We start from the raw sequence: 24,687 nt of genomic DNA on the forward strand, positions 1-24,687 counted from the left end.
AACTGAAGTTTTAAAAGTTTTTCCCATCTAAAACTTGCTTCCCACAGTTATGCAGGTAAGAGAAAAGTAACTTGTAGTTCTCTAACCAATTATATACCTGTGTGCAGTTTCTTACTTCTATATAAATATACTGTGATGATATTGTGTACATTGCATGCATGTCTCTTTCAAGAATATCTCTATCATACTTGAATATAATTAAAAGCTTCACAGTTGTGCGGGAAATTTGCCTATGCTTGGAGGCATTTAACATTTGAAATAATTGTCAATTTCTTCTGCAATAGAATGAGACCTTCAATTTTAGGGTCATGTTGCAAGAGACCCAGCAGCCAGCTTCTACATGCCTACATGCATGTAGTTTGTTGTGGTTAAAAGTTAAGCAATGCACACACTCTTCTCAATTCAACCATGAAGATTCAAGATTGGAAACATGTTACAACAAACATTAATTTGTACAAACATTTATTTGTTGTAACAATTTATTTTTACTGTTTAAAATCTGCTTCCTTCCTAATTTCAAACAATAACCAATGTTTGTGTATACGAGTACACTTCAGATGTTTTGGAACAAGAGGAAAAAATAAGCAAATGATTTTAAAAAGATCAAGTTTTAGATAGACAACATGTATATTTTGATTTAAAAACAGAAGAAATATGAGGAACAAATTTAAGAAAGTACATGTACAATAATTTATACATCTACTGTCTAATAAAAGAAAATGTCAAAAAGTAATTTTGATTAAGAATTAAATTGATAAAAGTATAGACCTTGATGTACAAAATAAACGTAGCTACAAATTAAAAAATATTGAGAAATAAAATTTTAAAATAATTTTTTTTTTCATAAAAATTAAAAATACCTATAAAACAGTCTAATGTATGGCACGAATGTACCATAATATCAAAATTCGTGATTGTACTAAGTATGTACAAAATATAATTCCTCTCATTGACAGAATATAAACATTTTGTAACAGTTTTTTTTCAGTTTCTATTTACTGTAAATTCCTTATTTTATGCGAGTACTTATTAATTCCCTGATTCCGCTGTTTTGTATTGAATTGCAGGAATATATAAAATCATGACGCCCTTTTTTTTTTTTTGGTTATAATTTTATAGAATTCAAAGACGTCTGGAAAAAAAATAAAAGTGAGATTTTAAAACATGTGAGGGTTGTTTCTCGCAATTTTCCACAAATACTAATTAATTCCTTGCGCTGAATAAGGAATCTACAGTATATATATATATACATGTATATCTGACCAACTGTGATTTTTCATTTATAAATACATGTTTAGTACATGCAATTATCATCAATTAGGATACATAAATTAACTGTGTGCTAACATCTGGAAATAACACAAAAAATGCCTAATCAATTACAAACATCCTAAGTAATATCGTATATCAAACAAACATTATAAATGTTTTATTTATGAATTTTTTTTTTAAAAATTGTCCATTTTTTTCTGTTAATTTTTTCATTTTCATTGACCAAAAATTTTAAATTCCACCATAATATACAGCACCTGTCCAATATTTTAATAAATCTCTATAAAATTTCAAGAATGGTCAATACATTAATGGTGAAATAATCCCTGCAACAAAATTAACCAATATACAGTATTTGTCTTGCCACTTTAATAAACTACTTCAAATTACTTCTTACTCTATCTGAAATTCTCTGTCTCATCAATTTAATGAACTCAGTGTACTACATACTGTAAATATAATAAGAAATACCAAAAAAAAATTATTACTATTCCATCATATAAATATTAAAAGTTTGTTATTGCACTGCTACTGTATACGTTTAAATCTTTTGTTTCGAAATTCCAAAATTTTGATTTGTGTATGCAGAGCTTAAGAAAGATTTTGATTGCCTTAAAATCTGTGCTAATAAGTTTTGTGTCATAATACTTTGATTATACCACAGGTTTTGCTTTCACTTTTGCTAAAATATTATTGAATATGTATTTGTAGATCAATTACCAGTACATTGAAAAAATGCCTTAATTAAATTTTGCATCCTACAATACAGTTTCTCCCAAACAAATTATTCCTTGTGCATTGTAGGCCCAAACTAGATTATTTCTCCTCTAGATAAGAATTTTAGTAAAATACTGTAATATCATAAATATTTCTTGGGGCTCCATATGAGGATTACGGTACTTTCCATCAATTAATTGTCATCTGACTTTTCTAGTACATAATTATACATTTCCAGGATTGAAGCTAGCATTATGAACCCATGTATACATGGTTATTTTCGTCCTCGAGTTATTTCCGACCTTTATCAATTGCAAAGGGTTTCGCCCCATCTTAAGAAAGATCGATAGTTTGAAACTAGGGATTCACTTATGTCTTAAATTAGCCTGCTGACAACGTCGGCCAAATGGGCGAAAAAATAATATTAGGGTGAATATTTCCCTGTATACAGTATGTTCACAGCGCACTTTTAAAAATTATTTTTAGAAAGCACCTAGAGTACAGTAACGCACACATGTACATACATATTACACGTACAAAATGTATTCTTAAGGTGCACGCAGTTATACATTCTACATCATGTACAAATGAATTTATCAGTATATATACATGTACTTCTCATTTTCACAATTTCACAAATAGAACACAATAATGCAAGGAAACACCATCTTCTGTATATCTTGTAGGTCATTTCTGTATCGAAAGTCTGAGATCACTGATTACATCCAGGCAAAAACAAAGAAAGGAAGTTACAAGGTATCTTAACTTAGTATTGTACATTTCAAAACACAGTGAATTGAGGTACAAGTACCATGTGTTGCATTATTTATTACCTAGGGTAGATACATGTAATTGTTGCATCACTAGATTGATTTATAAGTGGAGAGAGGAATAATGATGTGCCCTAACTCTGTCTAAATCTTCCATGTTCATTTTCAATGCTGAGAACACAACATGTTTCCTTTATAGAAGTTCAGGATATCACACACTCAAGGGAAAAATTATATGTTGTCTTAAAGAAAAATCAATATGATAAATGCTTTAAGGAATGACTTCTTTCCTTAGCCGAGCCTTCTGGAGAATTTGAGTGCGTTTCCTTCGCTCTACATTTTGGTTACTGACAGTCTGTTTTAGAGCTGGGAGGGTGACGGTCTCTCTGTTCACATATGCTACCTCAGGGCTGTGGAAAAGGAGAGAAAAATGATGACAATTTAAATTTGTACAATTAATTGCTCCTGTATGTAACGCGAGGAGGCTAGATGCTTAAAATTTTACCATCAGATCTATCTTCAAAATTTAGATATGCTTTTCAGTCTTGAGTCTTAAAACGTATCATTTTGTAATCACGTTTGTTGATATTCATGATGGACCCTTTTCAAACTAGAAAAAACTTGAAGGGATTTAGATTTGGAATTTTTTCCTAGAGAAATTTCAATTGACTTACAGTTTCCTGGAGGGATTTTTTAGTGCGACTTTAGGCAAAGTTTTTTCTGTCTTTGCATCATCTTCTGCAATGTAAGCCTTGGCAAGAAGGTAGGCATCAGGCGTCCATTTATGAGAATACAGCACATCTCTTAAATCGGATTTTAAACTGTCAAGCTGAAATCATGAATGTTCTTGTAATGTACAAAACCATCACCTATCACAGATTCTCTAATTTTGTTAAAGAGTACTTTATGCTGCACTATTCACTTGCAAGTAAAGGAATGATATTTACTTGTTAATCAGAAAAATAACAGCATGTACGTAATCCATCAAGTAAATATGTAATATACAAGAAAAATATAGATGGAATTGGTTTCTGTTTTTGCCTATATATATCATTTTTTTAAAACTTTCATTTCATAATATGGATTTACATGAAGTACCTCATGAGCTTGATTTTCATTGACTTTCTGTAGATGTTTAATGATGGCCTCACATTCAGCGAGTGTTGGGGGTCGGACTTGATTGCTGAAGGGGTTCAAACTCCCGGCAGCGATCTGTTCCGCTAGTGCCCCACCTCCCTGTGACACCTGCTGTTGTAACATGTCTATCCGAGCTTGTCTGAAAGGTAAATCAACACTTCAGAGTTCAATCACTAAATCCTCGTATCAGGGGACATAAATGAGATGGGGGCTGATATTAATGTGTCTTATATTCACAGAAAAAATTGCTAATATCCTGGTGACATCCTAAGTATGCATGGAATTGTTAGAATTTGTGGTGGATCAATTTGTTTGGATTTTGTAGGGTCTTTCACCACACTAACTACCAGGTAGCTTACATCCTCAACAAATTATGAAACAGTACAGTATTAACTCATTATATAATCCTACAAATACATAAAATTATGTTCTTGTGAACCTGTGACATTTCTGGGCCATTTCCTGTATCCATGGAAATTGGTCCCCATGAATATTAAATTTTTCCACATATACAAAATTCTTTTTATTCAGAAATTTAAATGTTAAGATGCAAGGTATATATCGGTATATGATTAATTAACAGAATTATTTGAGGTCATTCATTGCTAACCATTATTTTAATGTATTCTTATCAGACCCAGCCAAATTAGCAAAAACATCACAAGGACCATATCTTACTGTTTTTTCTTGACATCTTCTGCCTGTTCCAGAAGCTGAGACAGATAATTATTGCGATTTCTGGATTCCCTCAAAGCATGCTTCAGTTCTTTGATTTCCTCCTCCAAAAAAATCACCTTCAACTCGTCAATTCTGTCCTCTGTAAAAGTGTTGTGAACAGCTAGCATGAGTGCAGGATCATTAACGAACAATATGATAAAATCTAGCAAAGTGTTATCTTATTATAATGATCGAGTTAGGAAGATTTGAAAGTTAAGACTGGGATGGAATTTTAGTTAGGTTAAATGATTACAGTGGTTTTGAGGCTTAATTATTTTGGTACTAGTGAACTGAATCTGATAGTGCTAATTGTTTAACAATGTAAAGATTTTTTTTAGAACTGCTGTGTTAAAATTTTGCATCACTCCTACATACATGTAATAATCATGGAACTACTGGTATATTAGGTCATTTAGAAAGCTTATCTAGAATTAAGTGGTGACCCTTTAATCGATCCTTCAAACAGCTATAAACCTACCAGTGTGTACAGCAAAAACAATGTGTTAAAAATATGGCTGCAGAGTTGTATGCATGTGTTTAATTTGCGAAACAACTTTAAACAACAACAAAATCTTAATCAATTTAGTTTTCTCGAGTCAATCAACAACATTTACTTAGAGAATTTCAATCTCTATATGCATGTATTAATATATCAAGTATTTTTCAATACTTAGGTATGCATTTCTTAATCAAATTCCTTTAAAAATACTTTATTACGTACTACATAATCCAAGATTATAATAACCTATCAGCTATAATGAAATGATGAATATGATGATTTTCAAGGTTAAAATATTCTGAGAATACAACTTAATTCTTGACATTCCTGTGTATTTCTTGGAATGATTTACAACTCAGGTAACCAGCTAAGAATGTATGCTTATCTTTGAAAAAAAATTCAGGTATAATAATTGTCAATATTTACATTTTGAGTATGTTTTAAGCACTCTTTACAATGAAAAAATTGACTTCAAGTAATGTAGAAAACAATAATATGATAATTTGTCTATTTTTGGAATTTTAGGAAGCTTTGAATCAAAATTGGAGAAATACAATTCTCCTTAGAGCTTAGCGTCTGATAAATACACATGTTTTTATAAAATTGGTCATTCTAACTACACCTACTGTTGCAGCTTAATTTGTGTTTTGTATGGTACAAAGCTCAAGTGTCCATTTAAGAGATCTTCATTGGAAAGAATTTAAATACGATATATTAGCCTAGCTTTTACTGGTATATGTGCATGCTGTGAACACTTTAGAATGATTATCGCACACAATGCACCTGTAATCATTAGCAGCCACCAGAGGGCGGTCATGCAGTTATGTGATATGAAAGTAAAAAGTAACTGCATTTCTGCAGAGCTATGAACGTCTAGTTCTACCAGACGTTTGAACTAGCTTGCACTTGTCCAGCAACAAAGCCTTACTCTGAGAGACAACGAAACTAATTATGAAAAAGGTTTTTTTTAAAGCCCGAGTTACACAACGTCTGTCCATGGATATACCGGTACATGCCTGTGATTGGATTTTTCATGTACTGCAAAAACTTTATCTTTTCATTTCAAATATTTTTTGTTAAGAAAAACAAATATGGTTTGTGGTCGATCTTTTAATGCGTAATGCGTCAATTTTTCTTCTTTTTTCTTGTTTTGATTCTGATGTATGTTTTATAGTATTTGTCTAGTACTGTATATATTAGCCAATGAACATTATTTTATACTACTAAAAATACATGTATATAACAGAATTGAAAAATTATGATGCATGCATATTAAATTGCTTAATTTAATCGATATGTATGAACACCTCGGCTTCTTTTATGTTTTGACACTATTAATTCAAGGGGTGTTTTCTTTTTCATAAAATTGGAAATGAATAATTTACCTTTTAAATGAAAAAAACTAATATTACTTTAAGATGAAGAAATAGCATAAAGCTACCTTTCATTTATACAGGAATAAACCATCCTGATGAATAAACTTTTAAAAAGCTGAATTATATACATACATTGTATATAGTTACAATGACATAGTATTGCAATTATTTCATGCACATGCATGCATTTGAACTCTGCATGATAAACTGATAAAAATATTTATGCTGAATTCACAAAATATCTCATCAATGAATCATTAAGAAAACTAAAGAATATATGCTAAAGGAATACCAAGAAAGAATAAAGAGAGCGGAAGTTTGCGCTACAGTATGTTCTTACCCCTGGATCGACCTGCTGAGCTATTGTATTCAAGGGTTTGAGAAAACAAAGAAGTGGAAGAATATTCTGAAACAGAAACATTTAGTCTTTTTAGTGAAATTAGTTGGTGAAAGTTTTCCTTTCCCTCTCTGCAAATGGAGGCAGATATCTAAATATTTTACAATAAATTGTTTTATAATGGAAATAAATTGTTTCACCGAAAAAATATCAAACGTTTTGAAAAACAAAAAGTAAGGACTAGCTATCTTAACTTGTTATTAAAAATAAAATTGATATAATACAGTACAACTCAGTTTAGTGAAGTCTACTGGGAACTCTGCAAATTTGCATACATAATGCTCTTTCTGTTATTCCTAATAATTATATTAATATATTAATAACAACTCAAATGTCAGTCAATATGCATTTAAAATGACTCAGAGTGACTAATATTGGCATGCAATATAAAGAAAATGTTGACTGAGCTCAATAGCTCAAAGTTAATATTTCTTGCTTATGTATCCGATATCAATTTTTGTCGATCTGTTTCATTATAAATGCATATGTAACTAAGCACACGCTGAGTCGCATTGAAGTTCAAACTGCCTCCATTATCATTTTGCCTTTACTCAATTAAGGAAAAATATGACCCCCAACAACAAATGATAAAATCACACCAGGTAAAACATGTTAAGAATTAAGGCATCTGGGGCAAGAAAAAAACACTTTGGCATAAACGAATGTTAAAATGTTAATTCAACATACACAATAAGTCAAGGCATATTGCATTTGATAATTTTTTTTATAATATAGAAATGAATTAATAGCCATAAAAATTTTACAATTTGAAAAATTAATCAAGTCAATGTTCTTTCATTTTCATAATGCAAAACATGGTTTCTAACTATCTAGAAGAACTATTTTCCTTCTCTGTACAGTACAACCATAAAAAAGATATACATGTAATATGTATACAATGTAGCTATAAAAGTTTCCAATCTTAGTAGATATAAAGTGTATATGATAAAAGCAAGAATAATGAATTTTAAGAGACACAACATTCAAAAAGTAATATATGTTTGATAGAAAATTCTTTAGAAAACTGGGAAAAAAAAATCAGAGGAGAATTTTCTGCCGACAATTGAAATGACTACATACCTTTGTCTAATCCTCGTGACACCAACTCATTCTGTGCGGACCTATCCTTCGCACTCTGCTGACTACTGGCACTCCTTTTGTCGGCTGTTTGGAGTTGCTGCTGTTGTTGTTGACTTTTTTGACTCATAATAATTTTGAATTGAAGGTCTACAAAGAGGTTCAGTTGACATACAACAAAGAATTATAGTTTAAGGACCTTCTAAAGTTCTATACATTTATGAAAGCTATTTTTGGACCTGGAAAAAATCATGTTCCAATATTAAAGCTATATTAACTAGACCCGTCCAAAGTTTGTCAGTATGATAAACTGAAAAAAGGAAACATTGTGCAAAATGTGGCAAACTATTCATTGGTATTATTATTGATTACTAAGATTATTTGATGAAAGGAGAAATGGACATTTTCTTATGCATTTTAGTGAATGATTCATGTATGTGTATATTTGTGCATGAGCACGGGAAAACTAATTGAGCAAAACAGCATGGGGGCGAGGTATCAAGTTAACAAGCACAATATTTCTATAGATAATTTATGTCCAAATTCAACAAGACATGAAGTCTCCTAGGAGCATTTCATAATCATTCTCTAGTTCATAATTCTATAGACCCACACAGTAAGTTGTTTTTGTTTTCCTTTTTGAGCCCCTCTATTTCTGCATGAAGTAAATGCATATAATTTTAGACCCATACAGTAAGAATCATGCACCTTTGTTAAATTTCTTTTCAAGCCCCTCTATTTCTGCATGTAGTGAATGGATATTATTTTAGACCGGGCCCATTCCTTTTTGAGCCCCTCTATTTCTGCACGAAGAGAGTATATAATTTTAGACCCGCACAATAAGAATCACCTTTGTTTTCCTTTTTGAGCCCCCCTATTTCTGCATGAAGAGAATGACATTGTATATAATTTTAGACCCATACAGTAAGAATCACCTTTGTTTTCCTTTTTGAGCCCCTCTATTTCTGCATGGAGAGAATGCAGAACTTCTTGATGCTGCTGCTTCAGAAACATCATGTTCCGCTCCAGATGTTGGATCCTCTGCTTGGGATCCATCTCCAATAGATCCACCTCCCTGTTCTCCTCTCCTTCCTCCTTCTTTGACATCTCAGGGTATAAGTGAATTTTATCTCGTACAAAAGGTTTTGGGTAGCGTCCCCTGTCAAGTGTGTTGATGCGTGACCACTGAGGTAGAGTGCTAAGGGGAGGTAAATGGTTCATGGACGTGAGATCCGATATTTTTTCCTGTACAACTCCCTGCTTTATCATACTGTATTCATTTTTAACTTTTCCCAATCCATGAAACCACTCTGGCTAGTGTGAAAGCTCCTTCCTCTTTGATTGTCCCTTAATTAAAAAAATAAAGAGAAAGATAAAGAAAAAGATTAAGTTAATCTGTCATGACAGGAATATTGTATAAAAAATAAAGTATTTAAAAAAAAACGAAAAACAATGTTTGAAAAACAGAATAACACCTGGTCTTGACCATCTTTTGAATTGGATACTGTTTATAATTGAATGTGTTTCACAATCCAGTATGAATTTTAGTGTGATAGGGAGAATGGATACATGTACTCAACAAATTACAGAAATCCAAATATTTTAGGATTGAAATTTGAATAGTGTTGTCCTTATATCTTTATACAGAGGTCTTTGTCTCGAGGAGATTAATATACTGTAAATTCCTAATTAAATGCGAGGAATTAACATCCGCGAAAAAATCAAGAGAAGCATATATCTTGCAGATTTTAAAATCTCGCTTTAATTTTCTGGACAGATACAAACTATTAGGGAATATATGATAAAAATTCGGTGTTTGCCATTTTTTATTCTCGCGATTTGATCTATGCATAATGATAGAATCACATAATTAAGTACTTGCGTAAAATAAGGAATCTACAGGTCTAAAAATCTAAGAATCTGAGGTCTAAAAATGACCTAAACTATTCACCCTCTTAAAAAACTGTGGACAATTAACCAAAATTACAACACAGCTCAACTAAGTCTTACTAAAGAAATTAATCTGTCTATAGCAACATTAATGTAATAAAGTTAACTGCATGTTCAGACTGAAACTTTAGTTCAGAATATTGCTAAATTTCCCACCAGTTTATTTGAGATTTAGACACTTAAATTTATTTTCTATGCAATGGATAATATGTCACTTTAGACAAGTTTCACTGATTATAGAACATTAAATAAGTTTGTAAATCTTTAAAAAAATATTTAGATTGGAAAGGGGGGATGTGGATTACCTGGGAATATAGAATATTTAGAACTTTGATAATATAATTATTCGTTATATCTTGTCAATTTAAGGACACTGTGCTTAATCCTTTGTCATTTTGTGCATCCATGTGGATTAAACATGTGGATTAAACCTGTTAAAGACTAAAAATTAAAAGTGTAAAGTTTGATTTAATCAAGGTAGACGACCCGTATGTATTGGCTCTCAGTGCTCTTAATATTTGGCAGATTATAACCATATGGTGTTGAATTAAAAAATTATGACTGATAGCTAGGTCTACATTTTTGCATACAGACTAAAATGAATCACTTTATCATGAGAGGCATGGATATAAAAGGTTGAATTTTATTTACAGTATCTGTGTTAGTACAACCAAGATGTTTGAACATTCCACTGCTACATTTACTCTTTAATTCAAAATGACAAAAAGGACCATTGAAATTTTTTCGGTCATGTCATTTTACAGGTACAAGGGCTTGAACACCATCTTCAAGCACTTCGTTGAAATTTAAATGTACAAAAAGATCAATCAAAATGAGTAAATCCAACAGAATAAAAATCTGAAAGCTTAAAGCATAATCCTGAAATTTCAGGGTATTATACGTGTTGTATTCAATGTTCTTCATTCAAGAGAGGCTTTAAAAAACAAAACTTAAAATCTTTAATATTCAAGGCCAAGTTCCTTACTGGCAATATCTATCCAATCTGGCACCCCTATTTTACTGCCAAATAAAATATATGCACAGGTGTCTCAGCCATTACAGCTATTTCTAATTGGCAAACTTCATTGTTTTGTCTGTCTGTCTGTTTGTCTGCTTCATATTTCTTCTGTTAATTAAGGGGATATGAGACACCTCCATTTGTGACACATTGTCTTTTGAATCAAACAATAAATTTAAAAACTAACTTCATATATTTTTACACGCGTAAATTTGGTGTCTTCCACTATCTTGTATTGTATAACAGCTTTTAATATGTATATGTAAGAACTAAAAACCAGCATGGTTTTCTTTTGTTCTATGATATTTTTACCTTTAAAAGAAATTTATGAAAACATTTTAAGGTAAAAATTTGCACAATTTAGAAGATGATGAGTATAATCTAAACTACAAATATGATTTGTATAATCTCAAAGACAAATAAATCTTAATATGTCCCAACCAACCTTATTGAAAGTATAAGTTTATCACTGAATGTTGAAAAATCATGTCAAAAGATGCATACAACAAATACGCTAGTAAATGTAATAAATAACTACCATTTAATCATCGATACCTTTAATTTAATTCCATGAATTATCAAATTACTTGTTTTGATATTTTTATATTTCATGAAATATTATTTTTTAAGTGTTTGCCAAAAAATTTGGAGTGTCCCTGTCAGTCTTGGATACGCTTATTAAATTCTTAATTAAACCTGAGGAATTAATATCGGCATAAAATTGTGAGAAGCACACTTGTGGATATCAAAATCTTGTTTTTATTTTTTGGATATACTGGTATGTAAACTAAATGAAATTACGATGAAAATATAGCATTCACAAATTTATATTCTGGTGATTTGATGCAAAATGGTTGAATCACTGAATTAAGTACGCAGTTAAAGTTAGGAATCTAAGAAATGTGTGACTGGCCATGGGTTTCAAACAAAGTCAAAAGGCCATATAAACTGCAAAAATATTTTCTTAAATGCAAGAACCCAGCTAATTGTAACAGCAAATGCTGGTTACCATCTATTAGATGGACAATTATTACATATGGTTAGAGCAATGAAAAATGTAATGTTTTTATTCAATCTAAACAAATAGTACAAATAGTCTTTATGAAAATAGTGTGTTGAACTGCTTACGTCAAGCACATACATTTCTGTTGTCTTGAATGCACACTGTATTAAACTAAATTTTTAGAACACTAACCCTGATTGATAAATGAAATTTGTGAATGCTTTCTTACCTCTAACGATGTATAATTCCCTTTATCTTAGTATACGACCGATCGTCATTTTACACAGTCATAATGTCCTTGTGGCCTTCCATTCAGCAATTTATAACACTGTAAACAAATAATATATCAAATCAAACATCTTTGGCTAGCATTGTTAACACTTCGACAAGAGTTAATGTTGAATAACATTGATATGCAAATGAGATTTATTGCACCGTAGCTATTGGACACTCGGCTTTTTGTACTCCAATATGAATACCTCAGCCCGCGTTTCCTCTTTTTTGTCAATTATTTTATGTCTCTGATTGATGTATACTCATTAAATTTAATATAAATTTTTTCGAGAAATATGTTCTGTACTTAATCAACAACTGATTGTTGGGATTTTGACTCACGATTTAATTAAAATAAGAATATTTTAAGAACCTTTCACGTTTTCAGACCGTCGTCGTTGCTACAGCAAATATGTCGCAAGGGAGTTAATCCACTTCCGGACAAGAGGGCGCTTTTATTTTCACTTTCGTTTTGAATACAACGTGGGTCTTGTTTTTTCGATGAAAAAGAGGAGGTATTTGAAACGGTTTGTTAAATCATGATTGTGATAAGTATGTAGTAAATAGTTAAATTTAGGTATATATGTATTTATTTTGCTACACATACAACACATTGGCTCAATCACCTGTAGCATGGATAATGATTGAATTTGCATATTTACGATATTTTGATTCGTCATGCTACTTGAATAGTTATTGTTTTCAGATTCTTCCTTTTTTGTTTTGTAATTTGATATAATATGTTTTACGGTACGACCGTTAGAGCGAACGCAGCATAAATTTGAATCAAATACACTCATCTACATATGTTTGATGCATTTACGTGTGGGGCTATTTGGACCGTGGATATAGGCTTGGGTAGCTCAGTGGTAGAGCCTCTGACTAACTGACTGAGTTAACTTATCAGTTCCAGGGGCTCGATTCCCTGTTCAGCCATAAGTTTTCAATATTCCTCCTTTCTTATTACATTTGGTGCAGTGACCGTTCCCCTGTAACTGATAGGTTAACTCCTGCCAGGGGAAGAACCTGCGGTGATCTTTGAGGGCGAAGATCATTTAAGGAGTGAGGAATGTTGTAGTTGGGGCTATATGGACCATGGATATTGGCCTGGGTAGAGTGGTAGAGCTCCTGACTAGAGTAACAGGGGTCCCTGGTTCGATTCTCAGTTCAGCCATTAAAGTTTTCAATATTTTTCCTTTCCTACCGTATTACAGGTGATTAAAAATGAAATGAATGGCAATAAAATATTTTAGGCTCCATTATACATGTATAAACATTTATGTATTACGGCAAGGTCCTCTGGAGGGGCGAAGCCAATAATACTATCACAATTTCACTGTCAGATTTTTTAGAAACATGCAGCCATTGGATCTGCCTATCAATTTATTAATTACCCTATAATTCGCATGCCTAATCTAGACAATGTGACATCATGTAAGTAGAGCAGACATCATTCTACAATTTTCCTCAAAATACCACAAAATTGAAGAGATTAAAACAATTATTAAATTGCATACCTGTTTTTTTTCAGAATTGCAGAATGTTTTATTCATCTTTTATCGGTAAATGCATGTTATACCGGTATTTAAAAAATCATTGGTTGTTCTTGAAGTAGTGTGTTGGTTAAATTATGGGGAAGAAATAATGTCACGTCAGCAAAAGTTCAGATAGGAATTGTTTTTTATGTAATCATTTATGTGTTGCTTACTTTAGTATTTTTAAAGCATTTTTTATTGTTTAAATGAAAAAAATGTATGCAATTTACAGGTAAGAATTGTTCTTAGAAACGCTTCCTTTTTCACCATTTTGCTATGCATTGCAAAGGATTAGTGGAAATTCAGAATTTTTTCAGTTGGCCTGACATACAAATTTTCTCCTTTCATACACGTTACATGTATTAATGGAGCTCACTTTGTTTGCTGTAAATGAATATATTTTAATATATATATGTAGTACTGGTACATTTTCTCTGTAATTTTCAGAAAGGTTTATACAGCTTAATCATGAATGTAAAGGACCTAGATTTAGGACACCTGGAGACAGAGTTTGCTCCCATTCTCACTGTGTCTGCACCTCCCCATGTCAAAAAACCTGCTATAGAGTACTTTTTGGGATTGACTGGTACAGATGAGGGAAAGATGTTTATAGGCACTAGTGATAAGTTCATTAAAAACATTCTAGACCTGACTGAAGACCCTGATGATGCAGTGGTTAAAGCCTCCTATGAAACTCTCATTAACCTTGCAACACTGGATTCCACATGTCAGAGAATTCTGAAATGTAAAAACTGTTCCGATGTCATTATCACAAATTTTGAAAAAATCATGGATCCAAAATATAAACATGCTGATCTTGTGTGCAAATTTCTGTCAAACTTAACTAGATCAGAAGAATGTGCCCAAAAAGTGGCCGAAATAATCAAGGATACAGACAAGGTAAAAGTTGTGAAGTTAGTGACTATATTGTGTACTAAAGACTACAACTCAAATGCAGATCTTCATTACTTGGCCCCTATTTTAGCCAATTTAAGCCAGTCTCGTCACATTCGTGATGAAATTCTGAACAGAGACCAGTGGGTGATTCAGCGATTGCTGCCATTTGTCTCGTACATGGAGTCGGACATCAGACGTTTAGGGGTGGTCAGCTGCATAAAAAACTGCTGCTTTGATGAAGGTGAATATTTAAATAAGTTACAGCATCAAAGAAAAAAAAAATTATGCAGAGTCTATTAATATGGACAAAACTTTTTAAAGATTTACATAATAGTATTATTAAGTATTATAACAAAGTGTAAAATAAAAACAGACATCTTCATAAGTTTATTTACAAGTTCTTGTTACTAAATGCTAAAATCTACTGAATACGAAAATGACTGTATACAGGGTTATTTTCGCTGTCTGTTATTTTCGCCATACTCTACTTGCAAATGGTTTCACCCCATCTTGAATTTGCTCAGACATAGCTGTGTTTAAAGAAAAATATTTGGAGACATTTGAATTCGTTTGCTGACAATGAGAGTAAAGGGGGCAAAAATAAAATGGGGGCAATATTTCCCTGTATACAGTATTTTGCTCACAGCACATTGACACTACATGTTTATATCAAGAAGATAAAGGAAGTAATTTACAGACTGTTTATTGTAAAAAAAAAAAAAGAAGTTGGCATTTCAATGACTCCACAGAACACCATGACTGGTTGCTAAGCGACAAGGTGGACATTCTGTCCTATCTGCTTCTTCCTCTGGCGGGCCCCGAGGAGTTTGATGACGATGACATGGAGAAACTGCCCGACAGGATACAGTACCTACCTCCAGACAAAACCAGAGAACCGATAGCAGAGATTCGGCGCATCTTGTTACAGGCAATTCTTAAAGTTAGTATCACTCAATAGTTTTGGGTTATTGATATCAAATAGATTGTAGTTTTAGCTCTGCTATGATTTTGGCCAATGAATATTTACATGCAAAGAGATTTTTTATGCTAAATGAAATATATAGGTAAGTAGTAGTACATGTAGCAATATTTCAAACAGTAAACTCTTTTTTCTAATTACATATACATGTATCTACAAAAAATGTTTGTAAAAACTAAATGAAAAAAAAACCCTTAAAAATACTAATCATTAATACATGTGTGTATTTAGAAATCTTTTTAGCTCACCTTAGGCTTAAGTGAGCTTTTCCGATCAGTATTTGTCTGTTGTCTGTCATTGTCCTTAATGTTGTAAACTTTGCACATTTTCATCTTCTTCTGTAGAACCACTGACTGGGCAACTTTCAACTTTACACTGTAACATAAAGCATCCCTAGGGGAATAGCTTTCAAGTTTGTTCAAATGAAGGGCCAGGTCCCTTTAAAAGGGGAGATAATTAAGAAAGGGTGAAGCTAGGCTGGATAGATTTTAAAAATTTCTCCAGAACTTCTGTGCCAATTTTACCCCAACTTGTAATGATGAATTCAGTGTTATTATCAATTTCAAATATATATATTGATAGGTTAGAAATTTTATAAATGAACATTTTTATGCCTCCACCATATACATGTTAGTTCTCTTATCTCATTTAGTGTTTCTTCCTGTTTGTTTGCAAAAATGCACTGAATTTGACTGGAATTAATAAGCTTGCAAAACTTTGTTAAGAAGTTGTTGATGACTTGTTATTAACTGATGTAAATAGATGACACTGTGCAGGGCCATTGGCTGTCCTACTTCTTCCGTCATTTGCATAGATTGGATTCACTGTCCATGATTCCAAACACTGTCGATATCTGATCAATGTTACTCAGGTGAGCAATGTGGCCCCTGGGCCTCTTGTTGTGTGACTGGGATGATTGCTTCATTACTGGTAGCATAATAAACAGATAGGTTTCAGATAGCATCAATATTCATAGTCCTGTAAGTCCATATTTAGAAACCAAGCCATAATGATTTTAACAAGACCATTATATGGACTATGTTAGTAGTTTGAGCTAACCAGCAATTTAATAATGATACAAAACTGTGGCTTTAGAAATTTGGGTTGAGAGATCTACCGATCTACAGTTCATCAGCAATTTTATGAAAATTGTTGGCCATTCAGTCATTGACTTGTAGAAATCCACTACATTTGTTTGAGTTTCGGTTGTGCCTATGTAATCAAAGCATATTTCACTTAAGACTGGTCAGTGTCATTATTTTATGATGCATGAACTACTAGTAGATATCATTGTTACGTCATATAAAGTCCATGGTCTTATAAATATGACTTCAGGTGTTTGAAATATGCATACATTCATCCACCTTATTTAACTTCTTCTCTGCAGTTGTGTGCAACTAGAGATGGCAGACAATATATCAAAGACAAAAACACCTATGTCATCATTCGAGAACTGCACAAATGGGAAGGGCAACGGAGCAACATACCCGCCATCATGAACCTGATAGACATTCTTATAGGAGACGAACCAGAACCAGGCATGGAGAACTTGCATGAGGTGGAAATTCCCGACCACCTGAAGGAAAAGTTTAAAAAGGAAGATGAAGAGGATGAGAAAGAGTACATGGCAGAAAAACCCAGTTAGATGGAATGTGCAGGAATTCCCTCGGTTCAGTCAAAAAAGAAGTGCAATAAGATTTAGAGGATCATTTCTGATACATTTGAGTTTTATGACTGTGAACTTGCAGATTTTAACCAACAAAAACAAAATATCATTAAAAGCATATAAAAGTATGTCATATTGATGGTTTTTTTAATAACATATAAATCACTTTTATCAACAAAGGTTAAAGATCGATAAAAGGCTCGCTGTCACCTGAGTAACTGTAGATGTTAGGGTATGTCATCATATTTGCATTTTGAGTTTTATTTAGGAGTTGACACTTACCTGTGACCCCTCTGACTGTTACCTCTGACTGTTTGGGGAGGGGGAGGGATCTCAGATAATCTATACTCTAGCTCCAGGGGTAAAAGATTGTCAACTTTTGGTGAAAAGATACTTGCATGCCTTTACCGGACTTGTCAATGAATAAAATGAAATTGTTGTGTGGATATTGTAAGCGTCTCCACAATATGACTGTATTTTCACAATTTGAGTCACGATTTTGGTCAAATTCTATTTTTCTATTTAAAATGCTTTAAGAAGGCATTTCTAATGATCAAATGAAATTTTAGAGTCAGTCAGAGAGTTATAAGCAAGATACAGGCTTCCCAATTCTTTGTCATGTAAACAAGGATCATGCACTGTTATTATTTACATAGGTTCAATAAACCAGTAAAAAATCTTTTTCTAGCCAATTTATCAATCTTCTTATTCATTTTAAGCATGAGTAAACAGTTCCCAACATATAACACATTCATTTTAGGTCTAAAACTGGTATGTTCACTTCAACATTAAAATTGTAAACAAAGGCTTTGTTTTCATAGCAAAGAATTGTAAGCTCTTTAACTCCCATATAACTCAACAAATGACACTCAAAATTTTGTTGACTATTAAAAATGCCTTACTGAAGCATTGTAAACATTAAAATTGGAAAAATAATTCTAAGTAGCCTTGGTACACTTTTGAAGTTGCACTTTCTAATCCAAAATATTGTGTAGGCAAAGGAATTAAATGTTTTAACTATGCATTGGCTACTGTGTACGATAAGTTTTAAATCACAAGTGCAATCATTTTATTGTTTAGTGACGATGGCTGAATGCCGATTTTTATACAGATGAGATTTGTACAGCCAAATGATGTAAAGAAACTTAAGGTTTTTAGGGAACTAAAATTATAGTGGCAAGCATCTTCCCAACTCACGAGTTTCTGATCCACTCTGCTCTACAAAAAATTTAAGAGAAGCAAGAGTGGACTGGAGAAGGTGATAGGTGAGAAAAGGAAATATGTTAAAACTGACCATGATGTACAATGTACTTAATGGCATTGTTTGCCATACTTTTCTTTCCTAACTGCTATTGCTACAACCCTTGTGTAAGTTGCTGACTTCTTTACTTTAGGAACTTCTGTGGTTTCACCAATTTTCATGAGCATCAATTTTTATAGAATAGATTAATGAAAATCAATAACACTAAATATATTTTCTTTCGTTTGAACGTAGTGATTTAGATTGAAAATATTTTCTTTTGTGGTAATGATGAATATTCATGAGGTAGGCGGGGTTCCAAGGTGATTACGGGTAGAGTATGTTCGAGTGGTATTCATTCTGACGATTCCGGACGGCACGAGAAAGTCGATTTTTATTTAAGAATTAAATATTCAATCTAAAGATTTTGAACATCATACATGTTAGATGTTGCAAAGATGCATATATGATGCACAATTTCTAATGTTACTGACAAGGTGCTTGTCAGGTAGCAAAACTTCATGAAGTTTTGCGAATGGTGTGGTTGGATGAAAATGTGTGTTATGGTATTTTGAAATTGAAGAAATTTTTTTAATGAGCGACAACTGTATCGGACGTCAATGCACAAAATAATAAATATTATAGAAAAATGGGGTGTTAATATTATATTTTATTCGAGATGGAAGTACCAGGGACGTATATACGTCCCTGGAAGTACATAAGAAAACAAAACCATGTGTATTGTCAAAGTGCTTCCTACGATGAATCACAGTATTGAGAGTACTGTAAACTGGGCCAATTTGATGAGTGCATATCACATATTTAACTCCACTTCAGGGGGTTTTTTTAAACAATAAAATGCTTTCTTTGGTGATTCATTCGGGATATGAAGGTAGCGACATTGCAGAAAAAATACATAACCTGCGTTAGCAGGTTATGTAAATTTTTTCTACAATGATCGCTACCTTCATTACCCGAATGAATCATCAAAGAAAACATTTTATTGTTTATATTAACATCTTTCTTTTAGCCAATTGATAAATTGATTATGAAAAGTAAGTAAAATTCACTAAATTACTGTTAATGTACGTAAGTACGTTAACTAAAAGAAACAGCCAAATCGTCTCCTGTGAGACTTTGAGTCTGACGTCGTCATGATTATTTCGTGCAGTCCGTGATTTTTCCAAAGAAGTTGTGGGTCTCGACCAATCGATAAACTAGGTGTGTCAAGTTTGGTCCTGTCACTTTCTTGTCAGTTTCAGCCGCTGTAGATTTCGACCAATCAATAAACGGGGCGTGTAGATTTCAATCTGGCTGTTTCTATAGAGCTATGAATTACCGTAAATATAAGTTTCCATAAGAAATAGAGGGAATAATACTTGGTAGATGTAAATATTTCATTATGAATCGCATTTTTTAAAAAGCTGAATGATTGGATCTCCCTATCATCTTTAAATGTAAACCAACTTGAAAGTTAATTTGATCAATAATTTAAAATGTAGTCCTATACTATGTGTTCAAATTTGAAACACTGGGTTTCATTTAATTGAAAATAGCAAAAAGATTGACCTTTAGCATGAGCAAACAAAGTGTACACATGCACCTATCTTTGGTTCTGAGGATTTTTAGAAGTTCAAAATTTGAGAAGAAAAGACATTTTTGATGGTTCCAATGGTATAAGTAGGTTCACTTGATTGACAAGAATTAAGGGCAGATCCTAACTTAAAATTTGTGATTTCTGCCAAATTTACTTCAACAAAATAAGAAATATATTGTTCAGTTTTTATTGCATAATTATATTAATACATATGATATCACCGTCTTTGATAAATAAAGACACACACTGGAACTGGTTATCCTTTGATACCTGGCACTGCCGATTTTTTACATAGTCTCGCCAGCAATGCTGACATTTGCAATAATGATTGAACCCCTTCAGCAATTCTCATGTGAGTATATCCTATTTCCTGTAACAAAAAAAGAGTGATTTGGTTTTTTTTGTAATGCAAGTTTAAATGAAACTAGGAAAGCTGAGCAACAATAAAGGAGTTTCTTGTAGCTAAATCTGTTTATACCTTGATGAATTCCAGTTTGAGGAATTCTGGGATATTTTGATTCTTGCACACCCTAAAGATAATAGTGATGATGTCATCCGCTGAATAGCCTAGCTTCCAGAGGTGGGCCATGGTTTTGTAAGCTTCCTCCACATTGCCATTCACGCAGTGCTGTAGCATGTCTTGAATAAGCATTGGATGAGGCTCATCACAAACCTGGAAAACAAATGGCTCAGGATTTACATGTATTTCTGTTTCTTCTCAATAGATCTACAGGGAAATTCTTTATCAAAATGTTCAGTGTTGACTGGTTGAACTTGTTTGCATTTGTTTAAGACTGTTTCAAGTATCATACATGTATACATGTACTACTAAGCTAAACATACTTGCACGAACTTCAGAGTGAAAAAATGTTAAATCAATAACTATTAACTGATCGAAAGTGTGCGATACTTGTTTTGTGCTTTGGTCAAACAAATTTGACAATAAGAGGTGATACATGTATTATCATAACAAACCTTGAAGACATTTTCACTGTTGACATGACCAAAACCTTGAAATGTGGACTGCAAGTTGTTTAGAGCCTGAAATAGTAGCAAATCCTTGTTTAATACTGATTAATTCTTCTGTGAGTTTTTTTTTTTTACTTTATCATGATTGTTTATTATTGACATTGTGATTTGGGTTTTGCTTTGCTGATGCAAGTTAACACTAAGTATACCAGTAGCTAACCTGTCGCATGTCTCCTTGGGCTGTGAACACAATGGCCTCTAGACCGTCATCTGTGTAGCTGACCGCCTCCGCCTCACACACCTCCAGTAACCGCTTCAAAACCTGGGCGTCAGTCAGCTTAGAATATCGCAGGACGGCACACCGAGACTGGATAGGTTCTATAGGTGTACAAGTCAAATTGTCATATAAGGTGACTAAAACTTGCTGGTTATATACATGTAGATCTATGGTATGTTAATGGTCAAGACTGAAATTATCCTTGCTACAATCACACATTAGTTACTAGCAGCATCTTTTCCTCTGATAATACATTTATTATTTCACTTGGTTTGAAATTATTTGTAAATTATAATATAAAGAGGCTGTGTCAAATTGTACTGTTACACTTCTCTTATAGTTAGTCAATTTACTGACCAATTATTTTGTCTGATGCATTGCAGGCCAAGGCGAACCTTGTAGTTTTGGAGTAGATTTCCATTGTTCTTCTCAGGGCTTGCTGAGCTCCATCTGTCATACTATGATAAACAGAGTGAGACTCGTTATTTATACAAATATATACGCATTAACAAAAATTCATTCCAATAGAACATACTTTTACCTGTCTGCTTCATCTAGAATTATAATCTTATGTCTTCCTTTTGGCAGAGTAACTTTTTGTTGTGCAAACATTTTAATTTTGTTCCTTACAACATCTATACCTCTGTAAATAGAGTATGAGTAATATTTCAAATTAAACAGGAAAACAGTATAGTAATTGAAAATGTCATTTACAACAACATATTTTTAAAATAACATATAAATTCAGAGCATATCTATCTTCTCAATTGGGCCATCCTGCCACCTTAATTCATAAAATGTTTATACCTTAATATTAATTAACATACCTGTCATTAGATGCATTCATTTCAAGGACAGCGTCTCTATAGGAGGGACCAAGCATAGCTCTGGCTAAACACAGTATACTGGTGGTTTTACCAGTACCTGGTGGACCCTAAATGTTTCAATAAAACAAATTTTGTTTTCAACAACAATTTTAGAAAATAGCCATACAAAGAAAATGATCATCTTTACAGATCTACATAAAAATCAAAGGCCGGAACGGCCACAAAGGCGTCGAGCTGACATTTTCTTTTATAAAGATTGAAAAAAATGATAGCCTAATCAATAGTTTGAATTTTTGTACTAATAGTCGTATATCAAATAATATATATTAGAATAAAAAAAAGTAAATGAATTATGTTTTGCGTTCTTTAAAAACAAAAATCACTATATTTCCATATAAAATAGGTTGTGATGCGTTTATAATACAATAACTCATCATAGTTACAAAAATCAAAGAAATTTCAAAGTTAAAAAACAATTATATTTTCTTTCTGCTTTAAACAGTCTTTGAACATTTTTCAAGGTGAATACATTGATTACAGTGTGTCTCTAATTATAATAATAAAACATACTTTTATTTACTTCAATTCCCGTTTGAAACAAGATTACCTATGGTATGGTTGTTTACAAACAAATCCACAACACGTGCTATATTTTGCTCGACCAAACCGACTGCATTATCGTGTTTATTTATTGCAACAAAATCACTAGATACGTTTAACGCTTACATTCATTTTGGAGGCCGTGCCCGATAACAAATAAATTTACATATCAAATTTTATTTCTATCGGGCACGGTCTCCAATTAAAATGTAATCGATAAACTAAAATAATATTTAGTGAATGTTTACACCTTTTGTATTCATCCGCCATTCTTGAATATTATGCAAAGAGTTATCAATAACCAGGGAGGCAAAGTTGGATTTTTTGTACACAATGTAGTTGAATTAGTGGAATAAAAATCTTGTAATACGTTTAATACTTTAAGGAACTTATTTTTTGTGCGCATTTAAAAGGCGGTGCAGTGCATGAATTTTTGGACGATTGCCAATCCAGACGATCGCTAGAAGGCTGCCGAGCATTAGCTCGACGCCTTAAAAAACCCACACAAATGTAGGCCTGTCCTTGCCCTCAGTGTCAAAATTGAGTTTTTGACCTTCTTCACTGGCTGTTATAGTAATTGTTTTTTGCTTGCCCAGAAAATAGGAATCTAAGGTATTAAGATTGTGAAATGAAATGACGTCATAAAGAAAAAAATTAAATTGGTTATTATCAGTGAATGATTTAAACCCATTATTCAAAGCACATTTGCAAAAATAGAGAATGTTAAAAATGTTTATTATTTAATAAAGTTTACAAGCAAGAGGATTTTCCATAGTGTCGTACATGATGCATTTTCTTTTTAAAAAGGAACAAATAATGACTCATGTTTGACAAGTAAATCATCAATCTATCATAAGGGCCTTTGACCACAAATAAATGAATGGGCGTTAACAGGTGGAATCATTCTTTCTAGTAGAGCACCTGACAAGAGATTCTGGGGACCCAGGTTCAAATCCACATCCTTCATTATTTTCTCTCATCCTGTTACAACCTAATTCCCAGATATGTAACTTAATAATTAACCACATTATCCTAAATATTGAAAAATTAATTGTATGTTGCGCTTGCCCAAATGGTTGAACTGTAAATAATACTTTTTTATGAAAAAAAAATTGTAACAATCGTGGATCTTTTTGTGGCAGACTGGGAAAAGGTTAGTGTTATAGTGTACTTATTAGCATCTATCTAGATACCTACTGCAATTATAACATTAGGGACATTTCCATCTCGTCCAAAGACCTCAAGACGGCTAATAGTTTCTTCGTTTCCAACTATATCATGAAGTTTCACAGGCCTGTACTTTTCAACCCTTTGAAAGAAAATAATAATTGACGTCGATTTCGGAAACGTAATTTAAATAACGAATTCCATAAAGATCGTATTAGATACATGTTTTATAATCATATTAATACCATGGTTGTTCGTGGTGAGGATTACCACTGGACTTTGTTGCAACTGGGGTTTCGTCAATTTCCATTTCTTGATCAGCCATCTTTCCCGCGTTGAATGTAACATTTTCGCATTTCGATCCCGATTTATATTATCAAAAAACCTCAGGCAATCTCATCTTATAAGGAGAAGGCTTTTTTCGACAATTAAGTTAATACAAATGAATAAACATTTTTTAAGCAAAATCACAATTAATCTGTTAATTGCAAAGGCCCATATTGGCCTTATCAAGTACACGTACTGCCTATAAAAATAATGTGTAAACTATATACGTGTATCGTCGGAGGTCCTAAATTCGTTACGGTCCTTGAGTCGTGTCCCTTTTGTTTTCTTTGCGTATTTCTCGAGATTAGGTTCTAGGCTAGGCATTCCGTGAAAAAAAATTTACTACAATATGTGACATAACTTCTTACTATACAGTACAGCAATCGATAATGCGATAAAA

General features: G+C 32.6%; 3 protein-coding genes across 5 annotated transcripts; 1 reads left to right on the forward strand and 2 right to left on the reverse strand.

The window, feature by feature from the left end:
* Positions 1 to 445: 445 nt before the first annotated feature.
* LOC128186667 (coiled-coil domain-containing protein 74B-like) lies at positions 446 to 12,335 on the reverse strand. Of its 2 annotated transcripts, XM_052856505.1 has the most exons (8): positions 12,163 to 12,335; positions 8,898 to 9,309; positions 7,966 to 8,112; positions 6,829 to 6,894; positions 4,575 to 4,713; positions 3,858 to 4,035; positions 3,434 to 3,588; positions 446 to 3,169 (listed from the first exon to the last, which is right to left on the reverse strand). In XM_052856505.1, the coding sequence occupies exons 2-8, from the start codon at positions 9,229 to 9,231 to the stop codon at positions 3,031 to 3,033; spliced, it is 1,158 nt and encodes a 385-aa protein (XP_052712465.1). In that variant the 5' UTR covers positions 9,232 to 9,309; positions 12,163 to 12,335; the 3' UTR covers positions 446 to 3,030. The 2 variants fall into 2 exon arrangements, with proteins under 2 accessions (XP_052712465.1, XP_052712466.1); XM_052856506.1 differs by lacking the exon at positions 6,829 to 6,894 and having other exon boundaries at positions 12,163 to 12,334.
* A 1,853-nt stretch (positions 12,336 to 14,188) lies between these two features.
* Positions 14,189 to 17,411, forward strand: LOC128186668 (protein HGH1 homolog). Its single transcript, XM_052856507.1, has 3 exons — positions 14,189 to 14,879; positions 15,388 to 15,578; positions 17,005 to 17,411. Exons 1-3 carry the CDS (start codon positions 14,210 to 14,212, stop codon positions 17,260 to 17,262), a joined length of 1,119 nt encoding a protein of 372 aa, XP_052712467.1. The 5' UTR covers positions 14,189 to 14,209; the 3' UTR covers positions 17,263 to 17,411.
* A 2,880-nt stretch (positions 17,412 to 20,291) lies between these two features.
* On the reverse strand, positions 20,292 to 24,332 carry LOC128188708 (replication factor C subunit 2-like). Of its 2 annotated transcripts, XM_052859929.1 has the most exons (9): positions 24,206 to 24,332; positions 23,991 to 24,102; positions 22,194 to 22,300; positions 21,908 to 22,009; positions 21,724 to 21,824; positions 21,310 to 21,467; positions 21,096 to 21,161; positions 20,599 to 20,793; positions 20,292 to 20,490 (listed from the first exon to the last, which is right to left on the reverse strand). In XM_052859929.1, the coding sequence occupies exons 1-9, from the start codon at positions 24,283 to 24,285 to the stop codon at positions 20,377 to 20,379; spliced, it is 1,035 nt and encodes a 344-aa protein (XP_052715889.1). In that variant the 5' UTR covers positions 24,286 to 24,332; the 3' UTR covers positions 20,292 to 20,376. The 2 variants fall into 2 exon arrangements, with proteins under 2 accessions (XP_052715889.1, XP_052715890.1); XM_052859930.1 differs by lacking the exon at positions 21,096 to 21,161.
* Positions 24,333 to 24,687: the final 355 nt, after the last annotated feature.

The sequence above is a fragment of the Crassostrea angulata genome, chromosome 6 (genome assembly GCF_025612915.1).
Source record: "Crassostrea angulata isolate pt1a10 chromosome 6, ASM2561291v2, whole genome shotgun sequence".
Lineage (NCBI taxonomy): Eukaryota > Metazoa > Mollusca > Bivalvia > Ostreida > Ostreidae > Magallana > Magallana angulata.

Bases quoted from the DNA above. Each gene is read 5' to 3' on its own strand.
- LOC128188708 (XM_052859929.1), bottom strand. From the start codon at position 24,285: ATGGCTGATCAAGAAATGGAAATTGACGAAACCCCAGTTGCAACAAAG. The intron at 20,794-21,095 runs GTTTGTTATGAT...TTTGTTTTCCAG, and splicing joins ACAGTGAAAATGTCTTCAAG to GTTTGTGATGAGCCTCATCC. The intron at 20,491-20,598 runs GTATAAACAGAT...TTTTTGTTACAG, and splicing joins TCAAACTGGAATTCATCAAG to GAAATAGGATATACTCACAT.
- LOC128186668 (XM_052856507.1), top strand. From the start codon at position 14,210: ATGAATGTAAAGGACCTAGATTTAGGACACCTGGAGACAGAGTTTGCT. The intron at 14,880-15,387 runs GTGAATATTTAA...ATGACTCCACAG, and splicing joins AAACTGCTGCTTTGATGAAG to AACACCATGACTGGTTGCTA. The intron at 15,579-17,004 runs GTTAGTATCACT...TCTTCTCTGCAG, and splicing joins TGTTACAGGCAATTCTTAAA to TTGTGTGCAACTAGAGATGG.
- LOC128186667 (XM_052856505.1), bottom strand. From the start codon at position 9,231: ATGATAAAGCAGGGAGTTGTACAGGAAAAAATATCGGATCTCACGTCC. The intron at 6,895-7,965 runs GTATGTAGTCAT...TTTCTGTTTCAG, and splicing joins GTCACGAGGATTAGACAAAG to AATATTCTTCCACTTCTTTG. The intron at 4,714-6,828 runs GTAAGAACATAC...ACACTTTTACAG, and splicing joins CTCAGCAGGTCGATCCAGGG to AGGACAGAATTGACGAGTTG.